The sequence below is a fragment of the Notolabrus celidotus genome, chromosome 6, assembly GCF_009762535.1.
Source record: "Notolabrus celidotus isolate fNotCel1 chromosome 6, fNotCel1.pri, whole genome shotgun sequence".
Taxonomy (NCBI): domain Eukaryota; kingdom Metazoa; phylum Chordata; class Actinopteri; order Labriformes; family Labridae; genus Notolabrus; species Notolabrus celidotus.
Genome location: NC_048277.1, coordinates 1972244 through 1993481, shown reverse-complemented (window position 1 = coordinate 1993481; position 21238 = coordinate 1972244). Strand labels below are relative to the sequence as shown.

The following is a 21238-nucleotide window of genomic DNA, read 5'->3' as shown; positions in this document are numbered from 1 at the left end:
GCGAGCACCAGCATGGAAATACAACCCGGTTCACATTAGTCAAAAAGAGGTTAGTGTGAATACAAGCACAACCTGTAACCTGCTGTAACCATAATGAATGCCTGTAGACTAGGGTCTGGAACAGTCTACAGGCATTCATTATGGTTACAGTCTTGGTCTGGTCCTTATATTACTTACTGTGGCCTCTATATTACCATACACACCTTCTTCCTGTGGTGTATACATGATGAGGTCAACTGGAGTAGGAGTACCTTAACTGGTTACTACATTCTCCCAATCGGTAAATTCATCCGTGGTCATGGTCTCCGCTTCCACTGCTACGCTGACAACATCCAACTTTACATCTCCACCAATTCCATCACTGCTCCAACCCTCTCCACCCTGACTGACTGCCTGACCGAAATTAAATCCTGGATGCAAAAAAAACGACCTGCAACTCAACTGTGGAAAATATGACCTCTTAATCATCGGCCCCAAATCCCTCACCACAACCACCAACAACTTCAACCTCTCCATCCACAATGCTCTCCTCACTCCGTCCTCACATGTTCACCTCGGTATTATATTTGACTTCCATCTCACTCTGGAACATCACATCAAGCACATCACCAAAACCGCCTTCTTCCCCCTGAAACATATCGCCCGTCTCCGTCCATCTCTCTCCTTCTCCACTGCTGAAACCCTGATCCACTCCTTTATCACTTCCAGACTTGATAACTGTAACAGCATCTTCTACGGCCTTCCTTCCAAACAACTCAACAAACTATAATACATCCAGAACTCTGCCGTCCGCCTGCTCACCCACACCCGCTCCCGTGACCACATCACCCCTGTCCTCCAAAACCTCCACTGGCTCCCTATCAGACAGCAAATACATTTTAAAATCCTCCTCCATAACCAGACCCCCTCCTACCTCACCGACCTGCTCCACCACCACACCCCCTCTTGTAACCTCTGATCCTCCAACGCCCACCTCCTCTCCCTACCACCTGACACCAAGCACCGAACCTGGGGGGTAGAGCTTTCTCTGTCGCCGCCCCCACCCTCTGGAACGCCTTACCACTATACATTAGAGACTGCCCCAACCTGTCCACCTTCAAAACACACACTAAAACCAACTACTTATAACTGCTTAAATGTGTGACTGCTTTTAAATTTAATTAAATTGATTAATTCAATAAATATTTATTATTATTATTATTATTTATTTACTTATTTATTTGATTATTATTATTATTATTATTATTATTATTATTATTATTATTATTATTATTTATTTACTTATTTATTTATTTGATTATTATTATTATTATTATTATTATTATTATTATTATTTATTTACTTATTTATTTGATTATTATTATTATTATTATTATTTATTTACTTATTTATTTATTTGATTATTATTATTATTATTATTATTATTATTATTATTATTATTATTATTATTATTATTATCATCTAAGTTTGGTCATGTAGTTTCAGATTCGGCACATACATGTACGTATGAGTTCTAATAAACTCAAAAACCCAGCTTTCTTTCTTTCTTTCTTTCTTTGTGTGTCTCCATTATGGATTAACCCCAAGTCTTAATCCACAGAATATTGGTTAGAACCACCCGACCTGGATGACTGAGAGCCTTCACAGACATGTTCCTTGTTGTGCAAAAAAATGACAGAATAAAGAATAAGTAGAAAGAAGTATCAACATGAATCCAAAGACAATCTTTGCAAGAACAAGCTGCACTCATAGTTTATTTTGGGAATGATGAAACGGTAGAAATTGACCCAAGCTAAAATTGGGGGAAACAAATGAATGGTTGGCAGAACTCTGAAGGGAGACTCTGGGAAATAATGTGAGATATTTAAGAAGCAAATTGTTATGTATGTCTCCTCAGGTTTCTCTCTCTCTCTCTCTCTCTCTCTCTCTCTCTCTCTCTCTCTCTCTCTCTCTCTCTCTCAGAGCTCAGGTAGGAGGGAGGTAAGAAAAGAGGGACAGAGAGCTGGGCGCGCTCTGACACAGGATGGCACACATACGAGGAAGGGTTTGGGTTGTCCCTTTGTCTTTTGTTATCCCAAACATGGTTAGTTTGTTGGAGTTTCTGTTTGTTTGTTGTTTTAGTTTGGGCTGGAGATTTCCAGTAGTTCAGTTATTGCTTTTCTTTTTCCCTATGGTTTACATTTTGTTATTCTCAGTCTAGTTTAGGGTTAGGTACTGGGAGCTACGGTCCATTGCGCGGCTGGCCCGGCACCTTTCCATCTTTTGTTCTTTTTGGCCGAGGTCTCCAGTCCCTAATAGTTTTCCTTATTTCTTTTGATTTCATTGGTTCTTTAATTTGGGAGGGGTTTCTATTTCAAATAAAGCTTGGGGTTTTGATTGGCATCTTTGTGTGGCGTCCCTTCTGTTCTCGTATGTTGCAGTCTCCACTATTGAGCCTGTGTACCATTGTTACTTGGGCGACCGTAACACATACATTGAATTAAATTATATAAACTTCAGATTGAAATGCTAGTGTGACCAGTGGTAATGCACCAGGGGGGAAATACACCAGAACACCAACCTGTAAGTAGAAGTTCCAAGGGAACAGCCCAGATTTTAAAAATAAATGAATGTATTGTATGTATTGTACTGGAGGGACTTGTACAAAGATTATTTAGACTGTATATTGAGCATGTCTATAAAAAGGAATACAAGATATGACGGCCTGTACTCCCTGCTCTGTAACATAAACTGTAATGTTTCTCTATCAGTACTTTTACCTTTCCTGGAAACTAGAATATCATTACCATCAGTGTCTTGGTCTCGGCAGATGTGTGTCTGGTTCTGCTCGAGGTTTCTGCCTGTTAGAGGAGGAAGTTTATCCCTGTCGCTGTAACTAGCTAAATACTGCAAGACGCAATGCTCATGGTGGAATCAAGGATTTTCCTCCTCCCCTCCTCATCCATGTTGTCTTTCTGGTCCTCTGAAAACCTCTGACCTGTTGACTCCAGGCCTGGCTCCGCTCATCATGACTTTGGTTTGTTGTTGTAGTTAAGTGAAATACGATCTGGTGATAACACAGAGTGTTTGATTCTGAAAATTAACCGGATGTTTTCATTTTGTTTTGGTGAAACCTGACTTCCTGTCCCGCTCCATCTGCTCTGTTGAGATTGATGCGTCGTGCTCCAGCATCCGGCAAAAATAGAAGTCTTGCGTATCTGATCCGGAGGACTCCGACCTGCCGGATCAGAGATGCAGCTGGAACGCAACGGAGCGGATCCAGTGGAAGTTAACACATTGACTAGAATAGAAACCTATCAGATCTGGGGCTGTGACGGATCGGAGATGGACTGGACACCGATCTGATGGAATTTGGCCGTTACAATATTAAATTCCCCATTAATGAAAAAGTAGTAAAATGTCCTTTGTTGGTTCCCTTGGAGGCTTGAACTTGGCTTCAACTTGGTGGGTCTTTGTGTCAATTAGTGTTTAAATAATCTGATGGACAAAAACTTTAAACATCTTTTAAAAAATTCGAACAACATGAAAAGATGTTCTGTTATACAACCCTCCCCTTGCTGTAAGCACACTTCTTAAATATGACTTGCATTGGTTTTTATATCTGTTTCAGACAGTCCAAGTCTTTAGTGCTTTGTCTTTCTTTAACCCTATAACTCCAAGCGTATCCTCTACATCATCAGTGATATATTCTTTCAGTAGAAAACCTGATGTATACAATCAGATACATGCAGTGCACGGATAATCCACCAGGTGTGAGTAATTCATGCACCAGAGGGACGACACCTGAGACATCCAACATGTCAGCTGTGGGTCAGAGACCCACTCCAGGTTTTTCAGGGATATTTTTAACAAGTTTGAAAAAGTTTGGATGAAAAAAACTTTCAAATTGTTCCTGAAACTTCAAGAGGAACAGTTACTGGATTGATGCAATGTTAAACTAATTAATATTTCATTTCTTCATTTATAGTCAAACCGTGTTAAAAATGAGTGTATCATTAATACAGCAGGTTTATAAGGTCATTTATTTGGAGATCTGTCAATCATCATTTTATTACATTTCATACATTATTCCATAAAGCAACATACAGTCTTTTTATTACTTAAGAACATGTTTAAATGACATAATGAGGTATATTTAGAGTTGACATTGAGATATTTATAACGTATATTGTATTTTTATATATGTAACCTGCTGTATCATGATGATTGATGACTGGTTGAATGTTGCCATGGCTCCCTAGTAAATAATTATCTTTTGTTCATTGATTTCCACTAAAAACTGAACAATTCAGAGAAGAAATATACAATACATTAGGTTGTTTTGCTAGAGAATATGTATGATGTTGTCATGAAATATGGTAAACAATAATTTCAGAAGGTCCAATAAACACTACAATTTCAAAGAATTAGACAATTATTTGATGGTTCAGTCTTTACAGGGTTAAGGTAATATATATAACTGTACTTCTTTCTATATTCAGAACACAACTGTGTCTTGAATTAGACAGACTATTTTTGGAATGCAAAATAGTGGGGGTGGCCTGTCTTTACCCCAATTATTTATACTACTATTGGGTAAACATGAATAAGTAAAGGTTTTGGGCTCCAATATCAAGTGAAGTCTACAACAGAGTTGTCTAGTGTCACTTCGCTCTTTCAGCTGTGCACAAACAACCCAATTATTCATGGCTCCGAAAAGATTTGCTCTAAATTTAGAATCTATTTAAAACTTAAACAAGCTCTTATTTCAGGATATAAAATGTTCCTCCATCTCTTACAAACCCACATTTCCAATCACAGTGTAAGACCGGGATCAGGTGAATGAAGAACCTTTTCAACAAAGTGTGTTTTGTTTATTTTGGATCAGTTAAAGCTGGGCTTGAACAATCAGGCTCCTTTAATTATTTATGACACAGAGAAAGGAGGTTGTAGTAAAGCCTAGCTGCTTCTGAGGGAGAGAAAGTGTGTTACATTTGGAGTAGATGGATTGTCCACACTCCCTCTCTGCTTTATTGGGGCACTTAAGAGAACAGATCTAATTTCATTGGCTGAGTACAAGTGACCATAATACTGACCACAGGCTTGATTTGAGAGCTTATGATGGTGTTGAGTGGAGCTCTCAGGTCTGAAAATGTTTGTGTATTGCATGAGTGTATGTGTGGGATGAGATTGATATCCCGATATCTGAGCAGAGTGTGGATATTTTGTTTGTGAGTGGCTGCCTGTTTTTGTTGCTTTGTGATTTCCTGTAATTGTGCCAGGTTTATAAATATGTTTCCATTAAGAAATATCAGAAGTTGTGAGTTTGAATCATGTCCACTGTATGTTTGATTTGTCGTGTGGGATCAGGATGTCTCTGACAGCATGTAGCTGACGAGAATCAACACACCAATGTCCAAACACAATCACAGCTGCTTTCATTCTGATCACCAGGCTGTGTTCAAACCACCCAAACAGTGGTTATTAAACTAGTCCACAACAAGGACAACCAGATCACACGTATCACATTGAATCAATCTGAGGAAAGAAGTCTGGCATAGTCATTAAGGGCCTGATCTACTAAGATCCCAAATAACGAGCGCTAATTTGCGTGTGCAAATAATAATTTTGCACGTGTTATTTCTGGGCGTGTTGCGGGTGATCTACTAAGACTGCGTGCGCAAATGATAACGAGTGCAAAAGTGGTGCGGACTGCCCTATTTTATGAGGATTTTGCGTGTGCTATCGGCTGTCACCATGGAGAGTTTGAGGGAACAGAGTGGTCTTAAGCGATAAATGAAGTTTGAAGACATGGAGTTGGAGGTCTTTGTGGAGGAGGGAAATAAACACATCGGTGAACTCCAGCAGAGACATCTCAGTGTTAGAAACACGATTTGGGAGGCCATCTGTGAAAAGGTGAATGCTGTGAGAAAAAACAGAAGATCTGCCCATGAAATAAACGCATCTACTCTACTCCAAAATACAATCAGTGTTTTGATGGAGTTTAGAGAGCGATTTGATGAGGCTTAGTCTGCCACTCTTGCTCTAGAAAAGTTAGGCGTCACTTGGATGAAGACAGTCACCTCCCTGTCCCAGGGAGCAACTTTCAGGTGAACGTTTTTAATGCCTGATATCATCATCCAGCAACTGTCCCAAAGATTCACCAGCTTAAATGGAACTGGGAACATGTTTGAGTCAATTCACTCCAACACACTGCTGCAAGCACGAGATGAGGAGTTACACAGAGCTGCCTGGTGCAGCTCAGTGAGCGCTCATTCTCCAAGTTAAAACTAACTAAAAACCCCTTGATGAGCACGATGGGACAGAATAGACTGAGTGGACATGTCATGTTATTTATTGAGAGTGACAGATCAAAGAAAATGGACATACAGTGCATCGTGGACAAGTCCACAGAGCTTAAGGCTCGTCCAAACAGTGGTGAGTAGGCCGAGTACTTCATGTTGATTTTTTGTTTATATGTGAAGATGTGGGCCGCTGTGCCAATTTGACTAAACTGTATATCTGTTGATACAGTGACCTACTGTGCTCTCATTATATGAAAAAGTTAAAGTGGGTGTCAGAATGATGCGGTCGCTATCCGTGGTGCTGAACTGCTTTGAATTTGTGTTGTTTTATTATTATTATTATGTTATCTTGGTTTGATTGACTAAAACATTTAGTAATGCTTGTAAGCCCAGCTTTTGCGGGCATGTTGTAAAGCGATGTTATGATGAGCGTTGCAGTGACCGCAGCCATGTGTGCGTAACACTGTGCCAGTTTGCACCTGCCTTTCAAACGTGCTAAATATAGACGCAATTACAGCGCTCGCTATCTGCTTCAGGTTTGATAGATCACATTGTGTGTGCTAAATGATTACATTTGCATCTCCTCCTCCCAGTATTTTGTGCGTTCTGATGATCTACATGTATTCTGCATATTCATGAAGGCAAACACGCTAAATGATTTGCGAGTGCTATTTTGCTCATTTGACAGACGCAATCCTCGGTGCTCCCGGTTAGTACGTCAGCTTTGCGCACACTATCAAGTTTGCACGTGTTTTTATACACGCAAACCTTTAGTAGATCGGGCCCTAAGTGTATAACATCAGCTGTTAGTTTCCGATAACTCTGTAAACTACACTTTTGATTTATAGTTAATGACTAACCAATCAGGGACAAGAAGATGAGAGACCATTACCTCTTTTTGACCAACGTGAACCGGGTTGTATTTCTGGGCTGGTGCTCGCGCTGGTTCGGAGCTTGTTGAACTCGTGAACCGACCCATTTGTTTTTTCCGCCCTCTCAAGCCCGTGGAAGAGACACGTCATGACTAGGGATGCACTGATCCTACTTTTTAGGTCCCGATACCGATATCAATACCTGGGCTTTGGTATCTGCCGATACCGATACTGGCCGATCCAATCCTGGTATTGATTTAACAATCTCTATTCCTTAATGTGAGGATAGAATCATGTTTTGGCAACTTCAGGGTCTTCTGACTTGATGGTGAACTGTACCATGGTTCCAAGTGCTAAACCAGAGGCTGGAATCCCTTTATTTCAAGGATCTAGAACAATTAAATCCAATAACCTGTCCGTGTTTTCACACTCTGAATCCATTAATAGAAGGTTTCTTGCTTCTTTGCAGTCGGCTACAGCTGACGTAAACTTCCTCCTTTGGGCTTCCATTATACTGTATTTTTCAGCGTGACTGCCATCCGTCGAAACATTACTGCTGCACATGTTGCAAGTGTCCAGCAGAGTTGTTAGCAAAAGAAGCGTGACATGCACCTTAACTGCAGAGTCTCTATAGTTATCCTCCATCATGCTCCATCGGGCAAAAATGCACAGACCGGCCAGCGCTTATGACGAAAGAGACACACATGGCTGTTGTAAACACAGAAGAGCATAGAACTGAGATGAATAGATCTGCCACTATATATCAGCCCTTTGTCACCGATATTCGATCTAGCTTTTTGAGTCCGATCTAGCCGATATCTGATACCAGGATCGGATCGGTGCATCCCTAGTCATGACGCCAGATTTACGTGACCATTTTTCCCAGCAGCGCTAGCGCAAAAATTTCCCTCACAACAACAACAAAGATGGCGGACAACGGCAGCTTGTCTCCACGGCCGACCACTGCTTTGTCTTGGAATCCATTAGTCTGTTTTTTTTTTTCGCTGCAGGACAATGGAGGAAACACGTTTGGTTTGTGTTTTTGATCACGTCAACCCCGCCCCTCGCCCCTGACCCTCACCCCCGTAAGCGGTTCGCAGTTCTAGACCAGCAAAGAGTTGGAGCCACTCTGGAACCAGGAGCCGGTTCACTCGCAGTCGAAACACGGAAAAACGGTTCTCAATCGAGCACCGGCTCCGAAACGGCCCTGAAACTGCCTCCGTCCAAAATGGGTAAGTGAGAGATATTATAACACATGAGGGGCTGAATGAAAGAGACGTCAATCAAGTAGAAGTAAGTAAGTAAGTAAGTTAGGGTGTGAAGTCGTCACTGAACTATACAATGAAACAAGTTAGTTTGTAACTTAAGTTGTGTCATTGTTTGGTTTCACTGCAGATACGTAAGGTTCATCTTAACTCCAAGACAGTAACGTCCAACCTAGGGATTTCAATTTTAAGTATTCTCTGTGATCAATCTTTGGAAATGTTTACGATTAATTATCGATTAATCATAAACATAAATGTAAACGTTTTCCATGTCAAAAACAATGCCTTTTTCCCCTGAATCAAATGTTCCTTCATGACAATGTATATAACTGACAGTATTGAATATCTACGGATCATATTGAGGTATTCAAAACATTAAACACGCTGAATATCAACGTGAGGAGCAGGCTCATGGTCTACACGGACATACAGTCATAAAAGTGAAGGCTCAGACTTCAACAAGGCAGGTCAGAGTCCTCCGGATCAGATGCGCAAGACTTCTATTTCTGCAGGATGCCGGAGCACGACGCATCAATCTCAACAGAGCAGATGGAGCGGGACAGGAAGTCAGGTTTCACCAAAACAAAATGAAAACATCCGGTTAATTTTCAGAATAAAACACTCTGTGTTATCACCAGATCGTATTTCACTTAACTACAACAACAAACCAAAGTCATGATGAGTCAACCTGGAGCCAACAGGTCAGAGGTTTTCAGAGGACCAGAAAGACAACATGGATGAGGAGAGGAGGAGGAGAATCCTTGATTCAGTGATTACTGCGGGAAAACCTCGGTCACATGACTCCAGTTGTCCGGTGGTCCGGACGTTAAAGTAGCTGCAGGCTCATAGATATGATGATAAATTAACTTGCTTTGTTCCACTGATTTTCAGTAACCTTGTAATGATTGTGTTTGTATGTGTGTGTGTGTGTGTGTGTGTGTGTGTGTGTGTGTGTGTGTGTGTGAGTATACTATCTCAACAGGTCCTTGCATAACTGCAGTCAGTAAAGCAAAAGCAGGTCAGAACTGGTTGAGTGCTGACCCAGTGAGCCATCAGGGAGAGTTGAAGCTACCATTCTGTCAGAGACTCCTAAAACAGTCTATGGTGACGCTGATTTCTAGTCCTGTCACACAATTTTCATTCCTCAAAAGAAGCAGCTAAAGAGAGACAGCAAACGTGGGGAGTAGAGACTAAGGTAAAGTCCACAGAAAAGGATCATAGAATAGAATAGAATAGAATAGAATAGAATAGAATAGAATAGAGTGTACTTTATTAATCCCCGAAGGAGGAAATTCATGGCCCGGAGTCAACCCAGCAGCTGCTGCAAAAGGGACTATAGCAGCTGTATATGAGGTGTGCACATTAACTTCTAGGCCAACCGGTTCCCCTGACCAAACATATCCCAATCTTACTGAGTGTGTCTGTCTGATTCTAGTAAAAATAGCCTGTGACACTTTGACCTTAATCCAGGGAAAATTATTACCGGGCTGTCTTACTGATCTTCCGGTTGTGTAAGAAGCTTGATTCTGATTGGTCAAAACCCCTCAACTACGGTTATTAACTTTCACTAACATGAGCAACACCAGAGACAAACTGATCACACGTCATGTCAAATCAATCCACTGAAAAGAGTTCAGACACATTTAGCTTCTGCTTGTTGACACCATAGACCGTAAGGTGAGGGAAAACCGTTAGCTTCAGTTAGTATAATAAAATGTGGCTAAAAAGCTAGCTTCTGTCATCATGAAATAATGTTGCCAAAATGTTAGCGTCGGTAAACATTAAAAAAATGTGGCTAAAACGCTAACTTCCGTTAGCATAGAACTATGTGGCTAAAATGTTAGCGTCCATTAGCATAACAGCGTGACTCAAATGCTAGTGTTTGTAAGCATAATAGAATCTGGCTAAACGTTAGCCTCCTTGAGAAAAAAACAATGTGGCTAAAATGTAAGCGCCCATTAGCATAAAAATTTGGCTAAAATGCTAGCTTTGGTTAGCTTAAAAATGTGGCTAAAACGTAAGCTACCATTAGCATAAAATATTTGGCAAAAATGCTAGCTTTCATTAACATAAAAAATTTGGATAAAACGCTAGCGCCCGTTAGCATAAAAAAATGTGGCTAAAATGTAAGCTTTTGTTAGCATAATAAAATGTGGCTAAAGCGTTAGCGTCCATTAGCATGCTAAATCAGCAGGCTACAGATGTTTCCATATTGGATCCTGTCCATCAATATGATGAAGGAGCGGAGCAGGTGAGAGAAACTTTAGGTTAGTGATCTCTACAAAGAAAGTTAAACCATGAGTGGTGGTGATGATAGCAGCAGGGTTCAAAGTTGTAACATTAGTTTCTTTTTAAAGGTGTGTGAACCACAGAGCTCAGAGAAGAAGGAGAGCTGAATGAGGACAGTTTCATGTTCAATCCACCGCAACAGACAGAGAAGAATCCATCACCATGGAACCATCACTGATGAGGAATCACTGGGACTATTTTTAAAAACTGTAAACATAAATCATTTAAATCAATAAAATCATCTTTAATCAATGTTTTTAACAACGTGGCACTCTTCTAATTTCTGAATAGCCGTGTGTGTGTGTGTTTAAGGTTTTTTCTAAGGGGAAAATGGACTTCTCTGACAAACAAGTCATGTGACTGTTTGTCCACAGAAAAAGAAAAAGAATACTTCCTGTCTCAAACTGAGTTCTATCCGACTTCAGTCGTCACTCCACAGGACAGTCAAAGTGAAAGGATTTCCCTGGCGGTGTGATCTAACTTCCACACCGAGTTACTCAGTGTACCAACATTGTAGATGTATCCGAGTGAATAATGTAATACAGACGGTGTCGCTGTATCTCTGTCAAACCAATCCCAGTCTAATGTCAGTGTAGATCTGGGTCACTACCCCCAAGTGCCTCCTACTGCTTTCATTAAACATTAACTGTGTCTAAGTATATTTCTATGTCTCTGCCTCCTGAAACCTCAAATGAGTTCCACTTGGCAGGTCAGAGACACAGACTGCTGAAATATTTCCTCAACTCTTTTGTTGTTGTAATGAGGCTTTACAGTTACATCTTTTAGAGGTTATCTTTTACTGCTTCTGATTGTTTGAGTGGGTTATTAACAAAACAGATAAATGGTATTCTGAAATACTTCTAGAAGTACTGGCCTGCAAAGATGACCCACTACTGCAACAGCATCCTTTACAGCAGGGGTGTCAAACATGCGGCCCGCGGGCCAAAACCGGCCCGCCAGAGGTTCCAATCCGGCCCTCCGGATGACTTTGCAAACGGAAAAAATTACAGAGAAGTCAGAAACTGCAATTTTTCAATACAGTAACTGCTATTTCAAATTTGTCCTACAATCAAACGGATGACAGAGCGCACCTGAACAACGCTCTGGTACTTTTTATTACTCAAAGTGAGGAAAAATAATATTTGCAGTTTGCATAATCCAGTGGAGATTCAGACTTTTTGGACCCCTGCATACAACACTGTCCAGTTAGCAAACTGTTCATGCTGGGAATGGGATGAATGGGAAAACCTGGCTCTGCTGTTAGTGGTGACACTCCAGGAAGTACTCCTCCACCCACCTTCAAACCCCCCTGCAGATCCTCACCTCAGCCACTGCTGTGTAGACCTGCAGAACGTGTTCGTGACCCTTGACCTGACGTACGCTGATTTTGCAGGAGAGCTGCGTGGTGGCAGGACTGAATCTGACTAGAGAAAAGGCACAGTGCAGGGGCTGCTGGGTGCTGTGCCACACGTGGGGAAAGGAGAACCCTGTGTGCTCGGTGTGCTTTGCAGCAGATTTCAGTGCTTATAGAATATCATATTCGGCCCCACTTTGAGACTCATCATGGAGAAAAATACAACAGCTGTTTAAATAAAATTGGAGTTTTTGTTATTCTTAGGTTATTATCTTATGATTTTACAATTCCGGCCCGCTTGAGATCAAATTGGACTGAATTTGGCCCCTGAACTGAAATGAGTTTGACATCCCTGCTTTACAGCCTTCCTTCCAATGAGCTCCAAAAACTCCAACATGTCTAAAACTCAGCTGCCCGGTTAAGCCTGATTTATACTTCTGCATGGAATGGACGGCGTAGCCTACGCCTGAGGTCCGCGTGGCTCCCATCCTTACGCAGAGGCCTACGCACGTAGCTGACATGCACATCCTCCAAAATGTAACTACGCGTAGAATCGACGCCGACCATAAGCCCTGTGATTTGCGTGACACAGACACATCGACGCACAAGTATGTAGGGCTTATGTCCGAGTCAGCCCCTGCTGTGAAGGGGAAACGCAGAAGAATAAATCCGCCCACTCCCGCTCCACAGCCCACATCACACCCATACTTCAGCACCTCCACTGGCTCCCCATACAGCACTGAACCCACTTCACCATCCTGTCAAAAGCACTCAATAACCTCGCCCCCTCATACCTGACCAATCTCCCCAAACGCCACTCCCCATCTCATCAGATGCTGACCTCCTGTCCCCCATCACTGAGACAAAGCATGTACTTTGGGGGTGAACCTTTGCCATCGCTGCCCTGACTCTCTGGAACTCTCACCCCAACCACACATCCTCAACTCTGACTCTCTTCAATCATTAAAAACCACCTCAAGACCTATACCTGTTCAAAAAAGCATACAACACGTGACCTCTACTCCCACCCCACCTCTGTTTTTATTATTATTTTATGCACCTCTTGTAAAGCATCTTTGAGTGTCTAGAAAAGCACTATATAAGTTGCATCAATCAATATTATCATTTAGTATTATTAATAACCTAAAAAGAAGTTGTCATCAACAAAGGACAGGGAAACTTAGATAGAGAATGTTAAATGTGAAGGAGAGACAGAGAGGAAGTCAAATTAGGTATCTCACCGAGGTTACATACTGTATCTCCCGGCACAGCTTGGTCTCTCTGGGAAAGTCGGCCAGATCCAGGAAGTTGTCCACCACCACTTGGCCAATCAAATCGTGGCGAGAGAATCTGTCAAAGTCGTAGACGCTAAAATGCAGCTTACGGCCCGACAGCTCAGCGTATGCTACGGGGAAGAGAAACACCTCGTCGAACACTGGGTTCAGGGTTTTGCGGTGCACCTTGGTCTGGTGCTTGTTTTTGCGATCAGGCAGCAGGTAGATTTTGACGTAAGGATCTGAGGTTCCTGTGAAGTCCTTGGCAGGGAGGTCCTGTGCCTTGTGTATTTTAACGATCAGCTGCTCCAGGTCGAAGTCAAACTTCAGAACAAAGTGCAAACGTCCACAGCTGTCAGTGCGACAACTGTCCTCAGTGTCCAAGGAGCGCTGTTTGTAAAGTTCTGGTTTTATTCGGCCCAAACCAGACAGAGAGTCCTGACGCTGGAACTGGGCAGGGTTGAAGTCCGGGTTGGACAAATTCATCTGACGACGGATGGAATTGTGCCTGCAACAAATCAGAATGAGGACATTCAGGGTAAGATCCTCCAAAATCACACTGCAGGGATCAGCATGTGATCCCTAAATCAATGCAGAATGTATCATCATGGTGAATAAAGAATCAACACATTCCAGTGCAGAGTATCAAAGAAAAGAATAGAGAATAAAAATAAGACTCAAAGTTAAATAGCAATGGAGATCCTACAGATATGAAGACAGTTCAGAGTTTTTAAATACTGTTTAAAGTTTTACAGGAACTCTCACATGCAAATTTAATACGTTGTGTCAAGGGGTGCTTCTGCTTTTCTCACTCTCACTCTCACCACGCCTGCATCAGCTCGTGGCTGCCTGGGACAACCATCAGCAGCTTGCAGGAGCATGGCATGCACACATCAGCTAAATGAATGGTGTGCATATGTTACAGGTTCAGATGTGAACAGCAAACTTGCCATTCACAGAAGGTTTTTTGATTGGTGGTTTATCCGATCCAGTCAACCTTTGTGATGCTTTGCACCCCTACATAAAAACATGTTCATTGACTGTTCTTAACCTGTTAATGTCCCTGTCACACCTTGACGATTTAGCCTGACGTATCAAAATGCCTCTAAAACACTGACACACGCTGATGTTTTTTTAGTTTTGGGCGTATACATATCATATTCATATCTTCTGCCCAACTATAGTCCACTTGTTCAAAGCGTGCAGCAGTGTAATAAAACAGACAAAGTGTATAAAAAGGCTGCAGCTCGTTAATGAGGATGTCTACGTGTTGAACTGAGATGCTCTTCATTGGTGATTCAAAAAGGTGTGTGTTATTAAAAACTCTGCAGTCTCTCTTTGTAAGAACATGATGAGCCGTGGAGAGTGTCAGAGGAGTGAAACCAGCAGGAACACAGCCTCTGCTCTTTACAACAAGTTACACTTATTGACTGCAGTGCTTTCAGAAACATCACATTTTGAACTTCATTGAATTCAACAACAACAGCTTTATGGTTGAACACCAGCAGACTCTGACATGCTGGCTTCAGCTTCTGTTTCAGAGGCTCTGCTGTTTGACACTGAGTGAGGGCTCCAAGGCTTCTCACACTCACACACACACACGCAGACACACAGCTCTACGTGTGAGAATGTTTGGCAACCATTGCAGAACTTACCTAATACTTATGGCAGGCATGTGCGGGACGTATAATCCACAGCGTGTTCTTAACTTATACAAAACTTACCTAGAATTTATGCAACCTACGCCAGCGTACTCGCCAATTTTTTTTATACGCCGGCATACACTGGCTACTTCGTCATGGTTTGACACGGCCATAATGCAAAAGCTGGACAGTTGTTTTGAGGATTGATTTTCACTGACCTTACAGAGGAAGTGGGCTCAGTAATCTGTCTTTGAACCCTGTCCCTTGCCAGTGTGTGGACCTGGTTTTTCTCCATCTTGGCCTGGGCCTCCAGTGGGATGTCAGGTGACGTGTGGCTTATCTTCAGGCCTGACTCTGGGACAGTCACAGCCATGGAGGGCCCAATGGGCTCTTTCACACAGCCATCTTCGCTGTACTCCCTTTCCTCCCCGTCCACCTGCAGCACACATCAGTGAAATGAAAACTCACTTTTGCTATATTTTAAAGATCAGACACATCCTGTCTCAGAGCGACACAGAAAAACTAGTCAATGCATTTGTTACCTCCAGGTTAGATTACTGTAATCCCCTTTAATCAGGCTGCCCCAATAAGTCTTTAAAGACTCTTCAGCAAGTTCAAAACGCTGCAGCTCGAGTACTGACTAGAACCAGGAAGAGAGAGCACATCTCTCCAGTGTTAGCTTCTCTACACTGACTCCCCATAAAATCTAGACTAGAATTTAAAATCCTTCTTCTGACCTACAAAGCTCTTAATGATCAGAAAACCTTCATATCTTAAAGATATGCCCTATTACCCCTCTAGAACACTACGCTCCCAACATGCAGGCCTGCTGGTCCTACCTAAAGTCTCTAAAAATAGTATGGAAGGTAGATCCTTCAGTTATCAGGCCCCTCTCCTTTGGAATCATCTACCAGTCAGGGTCCAGGAGGCAGACACCCTCTCTACTTTTAAGAGTAGGCTTCAAACTTTCCTTTTTGATAAAGCTTATAGTTAGAGCTGGATCAGGCTTGGACCAGCTCTTAGTTATGCTGCTATAGGATTAGACTGCCGGGGAGCTGGCCCACCAAGCTCCTGTCCTTCCCTCTCTCCTCTCTCTGTCTGCTTGTCACTAACTTTAAAATGTCATGCCCCATTAAGTTACTAACCATAGACCTCCAAAGGGTCCCATGAGCTTCCATTGTCTCAAAGGTTTCTCTGGATCTCTGCTGCACACGACCAGCTGCTGTTAACCAGACTCCAACTTCTACAAATATTACTATCAGCCTCCCAATTATCATCACTGTCATTATGCTAATGTTAATTTTAGAACAGCTTGACTCTCACTGCTTTAACTGATATCATCATACCTACCCCTATTGTCAATTTCATTATTAGAAATGCTACCAATAGAAGTGTTGACTCAAACTGACTAAATATTAAGATCAGTGTATTATCTTTTCTTTTCTTTAAGTTATGTTTTTGGGCATTTCCGCCTTTATTGATAGGACAGCTGAAGAGAGACAGGAAATGTGGGGAGTAGAGAGAGGGGGAAGACATGCAGGAAATGGTAGAGACTGAGAGTCAAATCTGCGACGGCTGCAAAGAAGACTATAGCATCTGTAAATGGGGTACGTGCTTAGACTGCTAGGCCAACGGCGCCCCCAGTCTATTATAATTTAATTGCTGCTCCTGCAAATAGTACAAATACTTTTACCATTACTATGAGCACTTTAAATTCTGTTTGACCTGTGTTGTTTTTGTTTTTTTTGTCTTTCTTTTTCTATCATCTCTGTCTCTTCATCTCCTCCATCCCCTATCCAGTCTCAGCAGATGTGTGTCTAACATGAGTCTGGTCCTGCTGGAGGTTTCTGCCTGTTAAAGGAAGTTTGTCCTTGCCACTGTAACTTAAGTGCTGTGAAGTGCTCTGCTCATGGTGGACACAGATAAGACTGAATTTTAAAATAAGATGGGTCCTCTCTTAATGTAGGGTCTTTATAAATAATATAAACAAAGACTTTGGTCTAGACCAGCTCTTTTAGTAAAATAGATAACCTTTGTCATGGATTGGCACCATGTACATAAAGAGAGACAGACGGACGGAGGGACAGATACACAGAGCGACTGATTCATTTATTGGAACAGATAAAGATATTGTTACCTAGAGATACTGGCAGTGAAACTGTTTAAAAACTGTATTATTATTACACCATTGTTTATTGTTGCTGTCAAAACCTAACATATTAATATTTAAAAAAAATTATCCAAAGATGATCCAAATTCAAAATTAAATCAAGTTGCAGCACCTTAGAGTGAGTCTGTCTTCTTCCTTACCTCTATGAGGACCGGCTGTTGGTCTCCCACCAGGAAGTGCGCCCCCTTGAGGACATCTGGGAGGAAGCGGCCGCTCAGTGGCAGCCAGCACAACTTCCATGACACAAAGACGGAGACGCTGAAGAGTGCCAGACCACAGGTGGTCACAAGCAGTGACAAGAGGCTGATAGACACATCTGGAGATAGAAGAGGAACAGAGAGGAACTCAGTGAACATAACTTTATCAATGAACAACATAGACTAGGGGTGACCCCAAATAGTTGAATATTGGACGATTCGTTCTAACGAGCCTTAGTCGACTGCCAATCTCATAGTTGAATATTTGCATATGAAACGTGGATCATTCCATTCAAACCATGGGGGTGCTCAATGTCTAATTTTACATTATTTTCCTGTTTCCTGTAAAAACAGTGTCTCATTTAGCCTATTTCTATATAAATATAGACTTATTTAATGTAATTCTGAGAACAGCTCTTGAAGTGTTAAATCTCCTTAAAGTGGTAATTAAATCTCCCCTGGTAATTAAAGGTGGACTCTCCCATTTAGTGGGACCTGTGGAGCAGACATACCTCAGCTGGTCTTTAAATCTTTCTACGTTCATGGTAGCTCAAAATGTCAGGAAATAAAACTTCAGTTGATCCTAAAACTAGTGATGAAGATGAGGAGCAGCTTCATGAAGAGGGCTGTGAGATCAAGGATTACCATCCTCCTCCACACCATCAGAGAGGGTATTCTCAAAGACAGGATTTACAGTCAACAAAGCAAGGAGCGCACTTCTGCCCGTACACACGATGGTTTTCCTCACGTACAGTTTGAAAAGACTCAAGCGGACAAAGACGTGATGAAAGACTGTTTTAAAAGGTTCTGTTAAGAGATTTAAAAACCCTTTAGCTGGTTCAGGTTTGATTTTGAACATTATACAAATGTTTAGTCTTAAGTTGGACAAACTACCCTCCACAGTGCTGCTCTCCTCTGTGTGAACACTGTTTAAATATCTCCTGATTCCTTATTCTATAGTGGCGCGTTGTTCCATGTTTAACTGATGGTGGTCTTATTTGAGTTTTCTCTCCTTCATCACCTCGTTGTTTTTGTAATATAGATTTAAAAAATCTAAGTTTTATACTTATAATATTCTGTTGTCCCTTTTACTTTAAGCTATGAGTCTCTTAATTGTAAAGGGTTATGTGTAATATTGTCATGTGGTCACCATCATGCAGACTTTGAGTCAGTAAGGAAAAACAACAAACATTACACTATTCATCCACTATGGGCAAAATCTGATGAATCAGATTCCACTAAGCAAATCCTTAGTCGGGCTCACCCCTAACATAGACTGTATAAAATATGGACGTCGTATCCCTGATGTCACCCATCTGTTTCTGAAGCGCTGTTTTGAGGCCAATCGTCGGTGGGAGCAATATTGGAAATGTTGAACTCAACATAACTGCTGTCGAGCATGTGTGAGGTAAAGAGGCGGGCTTTGAGCCTCCTCGCCAACAGCTACAGCGCCTGTCAATCAAGTCAAGTAATGAAAAACTCGTAATCTTGTTATCTTCGAAACTGTCTTGTTATGAAAAAAATTCACCCCCCACACAGTGTGTGCTGATCGAGAAATGAGCTATCCAGACTACACTCGTCTTTTGAACCGGGCTGTAAACATATTCATTTCTGCTGTAAAGATCAGCTTTTTTGAATTGGTGTGTATGTGGTTTGTGGTACTTCCAGAGCCAGCCTCAAGTGGATCCTTGACGCACTGCAGTTTTTAGCACTTCAGCATTGGACAATTTTTAGACCAGAGGCTGCCGCGTGATGAACAACCATGTTACACAGACTAGCTCCCCTGAGAGACAGCCTGCTTTAACTCTGATGCTAACAGAGAGGGGAAACTTTTACAGCCCCTTTAGGCACAAACTGGAGGAAAGGGAAACTCACACAGGTTATTGAGACAAATAGCAGATGCAGAATTAAACACACTACTGCTAAGAGTAAGCTCAACATTTCTTGTAATAAGTCCAAATGCAGCAAGCAAACCAATTTCCATGAGTGTCTTGGCATAAATATTACATCTTCCTCAACAACAGACTAAATAATATTAAACATAAGTATTTTATCACATTACACTTGGCTGGGTTTGAGTTTTTGCTGCATATAATCTTTGTAGATAATCTCAAGTATAAACATTTCTCTGTGCCTGCATCAGTTACAACCACCAACATCTTGGTGCTGGTGGGGGACTAGGACACCCTATTTAATGACTGGCTCTGTGGTCTGTAAAGGTGCATTTCAACCAAGAGTTCCGGGTTTTTTTAGGCTCCAGAACTACTTTCCCCTGAACTAAAAGGTTCCTGTGCCCCCATTCTTGTCTGCATTTTGACCGCGGGCTGAAGTCCTGGGTAGATTGTGCAAATCAGGCCAGTGACATATGAAGAAAATAAAAAGTAAATACACTGCACCACCAGACCAGTAGAGGGCAGTAAAACAAAAAGGAATGACATTCATCACAGATGACACCATAGAAGCAGACGGACAGGCAGGTATCATTCTGAGCAACCAAGTGGCAAACTCCGGTCTCAAACGATGAAGCCAATGCGGAAGTGATATGAACTGCAATACATCGAAAATCCTCTTGAGGCTGGCTGCAGAAACACCAGAAACCACATAGATATGAATGGGAAGAAGACGATCTTTGCAGCATTAATAAACATGTTTACAGCCTGGTTCAAAAAACGGCTTGGCCCTACAACGCTAATCTCTCTAATGGCACACACTGTACGGGGGGTGAATTTTTTTCTAACGTGACGGTTAAGATGATATTAAGATTACGAGTTTTGCCCAAATAAGGACATGACTGACATGACTCCCGGTCGGGAACACACAGCCATTGGCTAAGAGACTCACACTACGTCACACTCTGCCTAGTTGAGTTCCGCATTACCAATATGGCTGCAGCCGTCGATTTGCTTCAAAACAGCTCTCAGGAACAGATGGGTGACGTCACGGATACTACGTCCATATTTTATACAGTCTATGTGAGCAACACAACAGTTAGCCTGTTAGCATGAAGAGACTCAGCTGGTGCTGTTTTAGATAGTGCTATATTTCATCACAGATGGATTCACTGAATCAACACATGAGAGGAGATAAGCGCGAGTAGCAAAGACGTTTCCCCCTAGCAGGGTCTTTTCAGGTGAGAGATATCTACCCCTAAACTAAATTTAGACCCTGGGTCCACCGGTCGAAAAGCACATAGTTCAGGGGCAAAGTCCCTAGTTCCAGGGTGCAGTTCCTCCGGTCGAAAAACACCTTAAAGGTGACATATCATGCAAAATGGACTTTTTAATGGTTCTCTACCTGAAATATGTTTCCCTGGCATGTCTACAAACCCCCCGAGAATGAAAAAAATCCATTCTGCCCCTGTTTTGATTTCTCCACCTTTCTGTAAATGTGTGTGAAACGAGCCGTTTCAGACTTCCGTGTTTTTCATACGTCATAACGCCATCCGGTCTGTCACGGAGTCAGAGCTCGGAGCTTGTTCAGCCCATAGACTGTATAAAATACAACTCAACCCCTCCTCTGTTTTTCATTCCCTGCACACATGTGTGCTAACAAGTAGCTTAGGAGGGAGGCATGCTAGTTGTAGGCTGTCTTAATAAACACAGAGGTCGGTTTTACTCCCCACGTCTGAAAGGTCCTGCTGCAGGCGCCTCTCCGTCAGGATCAGATTCTGGATCAGATTCAGAGGGTTGAAGTAACGCGGGTCTGTGAGCAGCCGTGTATATTCAGCCAACATGTGAACATTACATCAATGTGCTGGAGAGCCGAGGGCACATCCACTTCCTGAGGGGGCGTGGTCAGAGAGCTCATTCTCATTTAAAGCCACAGACACAGAAAACAGCCTGTTCTGAGCAGGGATGAAAAAGAGGGCTTTTCAGGCAGACCAGAATCTG

At 42.1% G+C, this 21238-nt stretch overlaps 1 protein-coding gene across 1 annotated transcript in view; it reads right to left on the bottom strand.

The window, feature by feature from the left end:
• LOC117813908 (synaptotagmin-9-like) overlaps positions 1 to 21238 on the bottom strand; it is a 59832-nt gene that overhangs the window by 18030 nt on the left and 20564 nt on the right. The window contains exons 2-4 of the mRNA XM_034684968.1: positions 17292 to 17467; positions 15200 to 15417; positions 13306 to 13846 (exon numbers count right to left, since the gene is read on the bottom strand). Of these exons, the coding sequence (XP_034540859.1) occupies positions 13306 to 13846; positions 15200 to 15417; positions 17292 to 17467 (935 nt within the window). The remainder of the gene's footprint in view (positions 1 to 13305; positions 13847 to 15199; positions 15418 to 17291; positions 17468 to 21238) is intronic.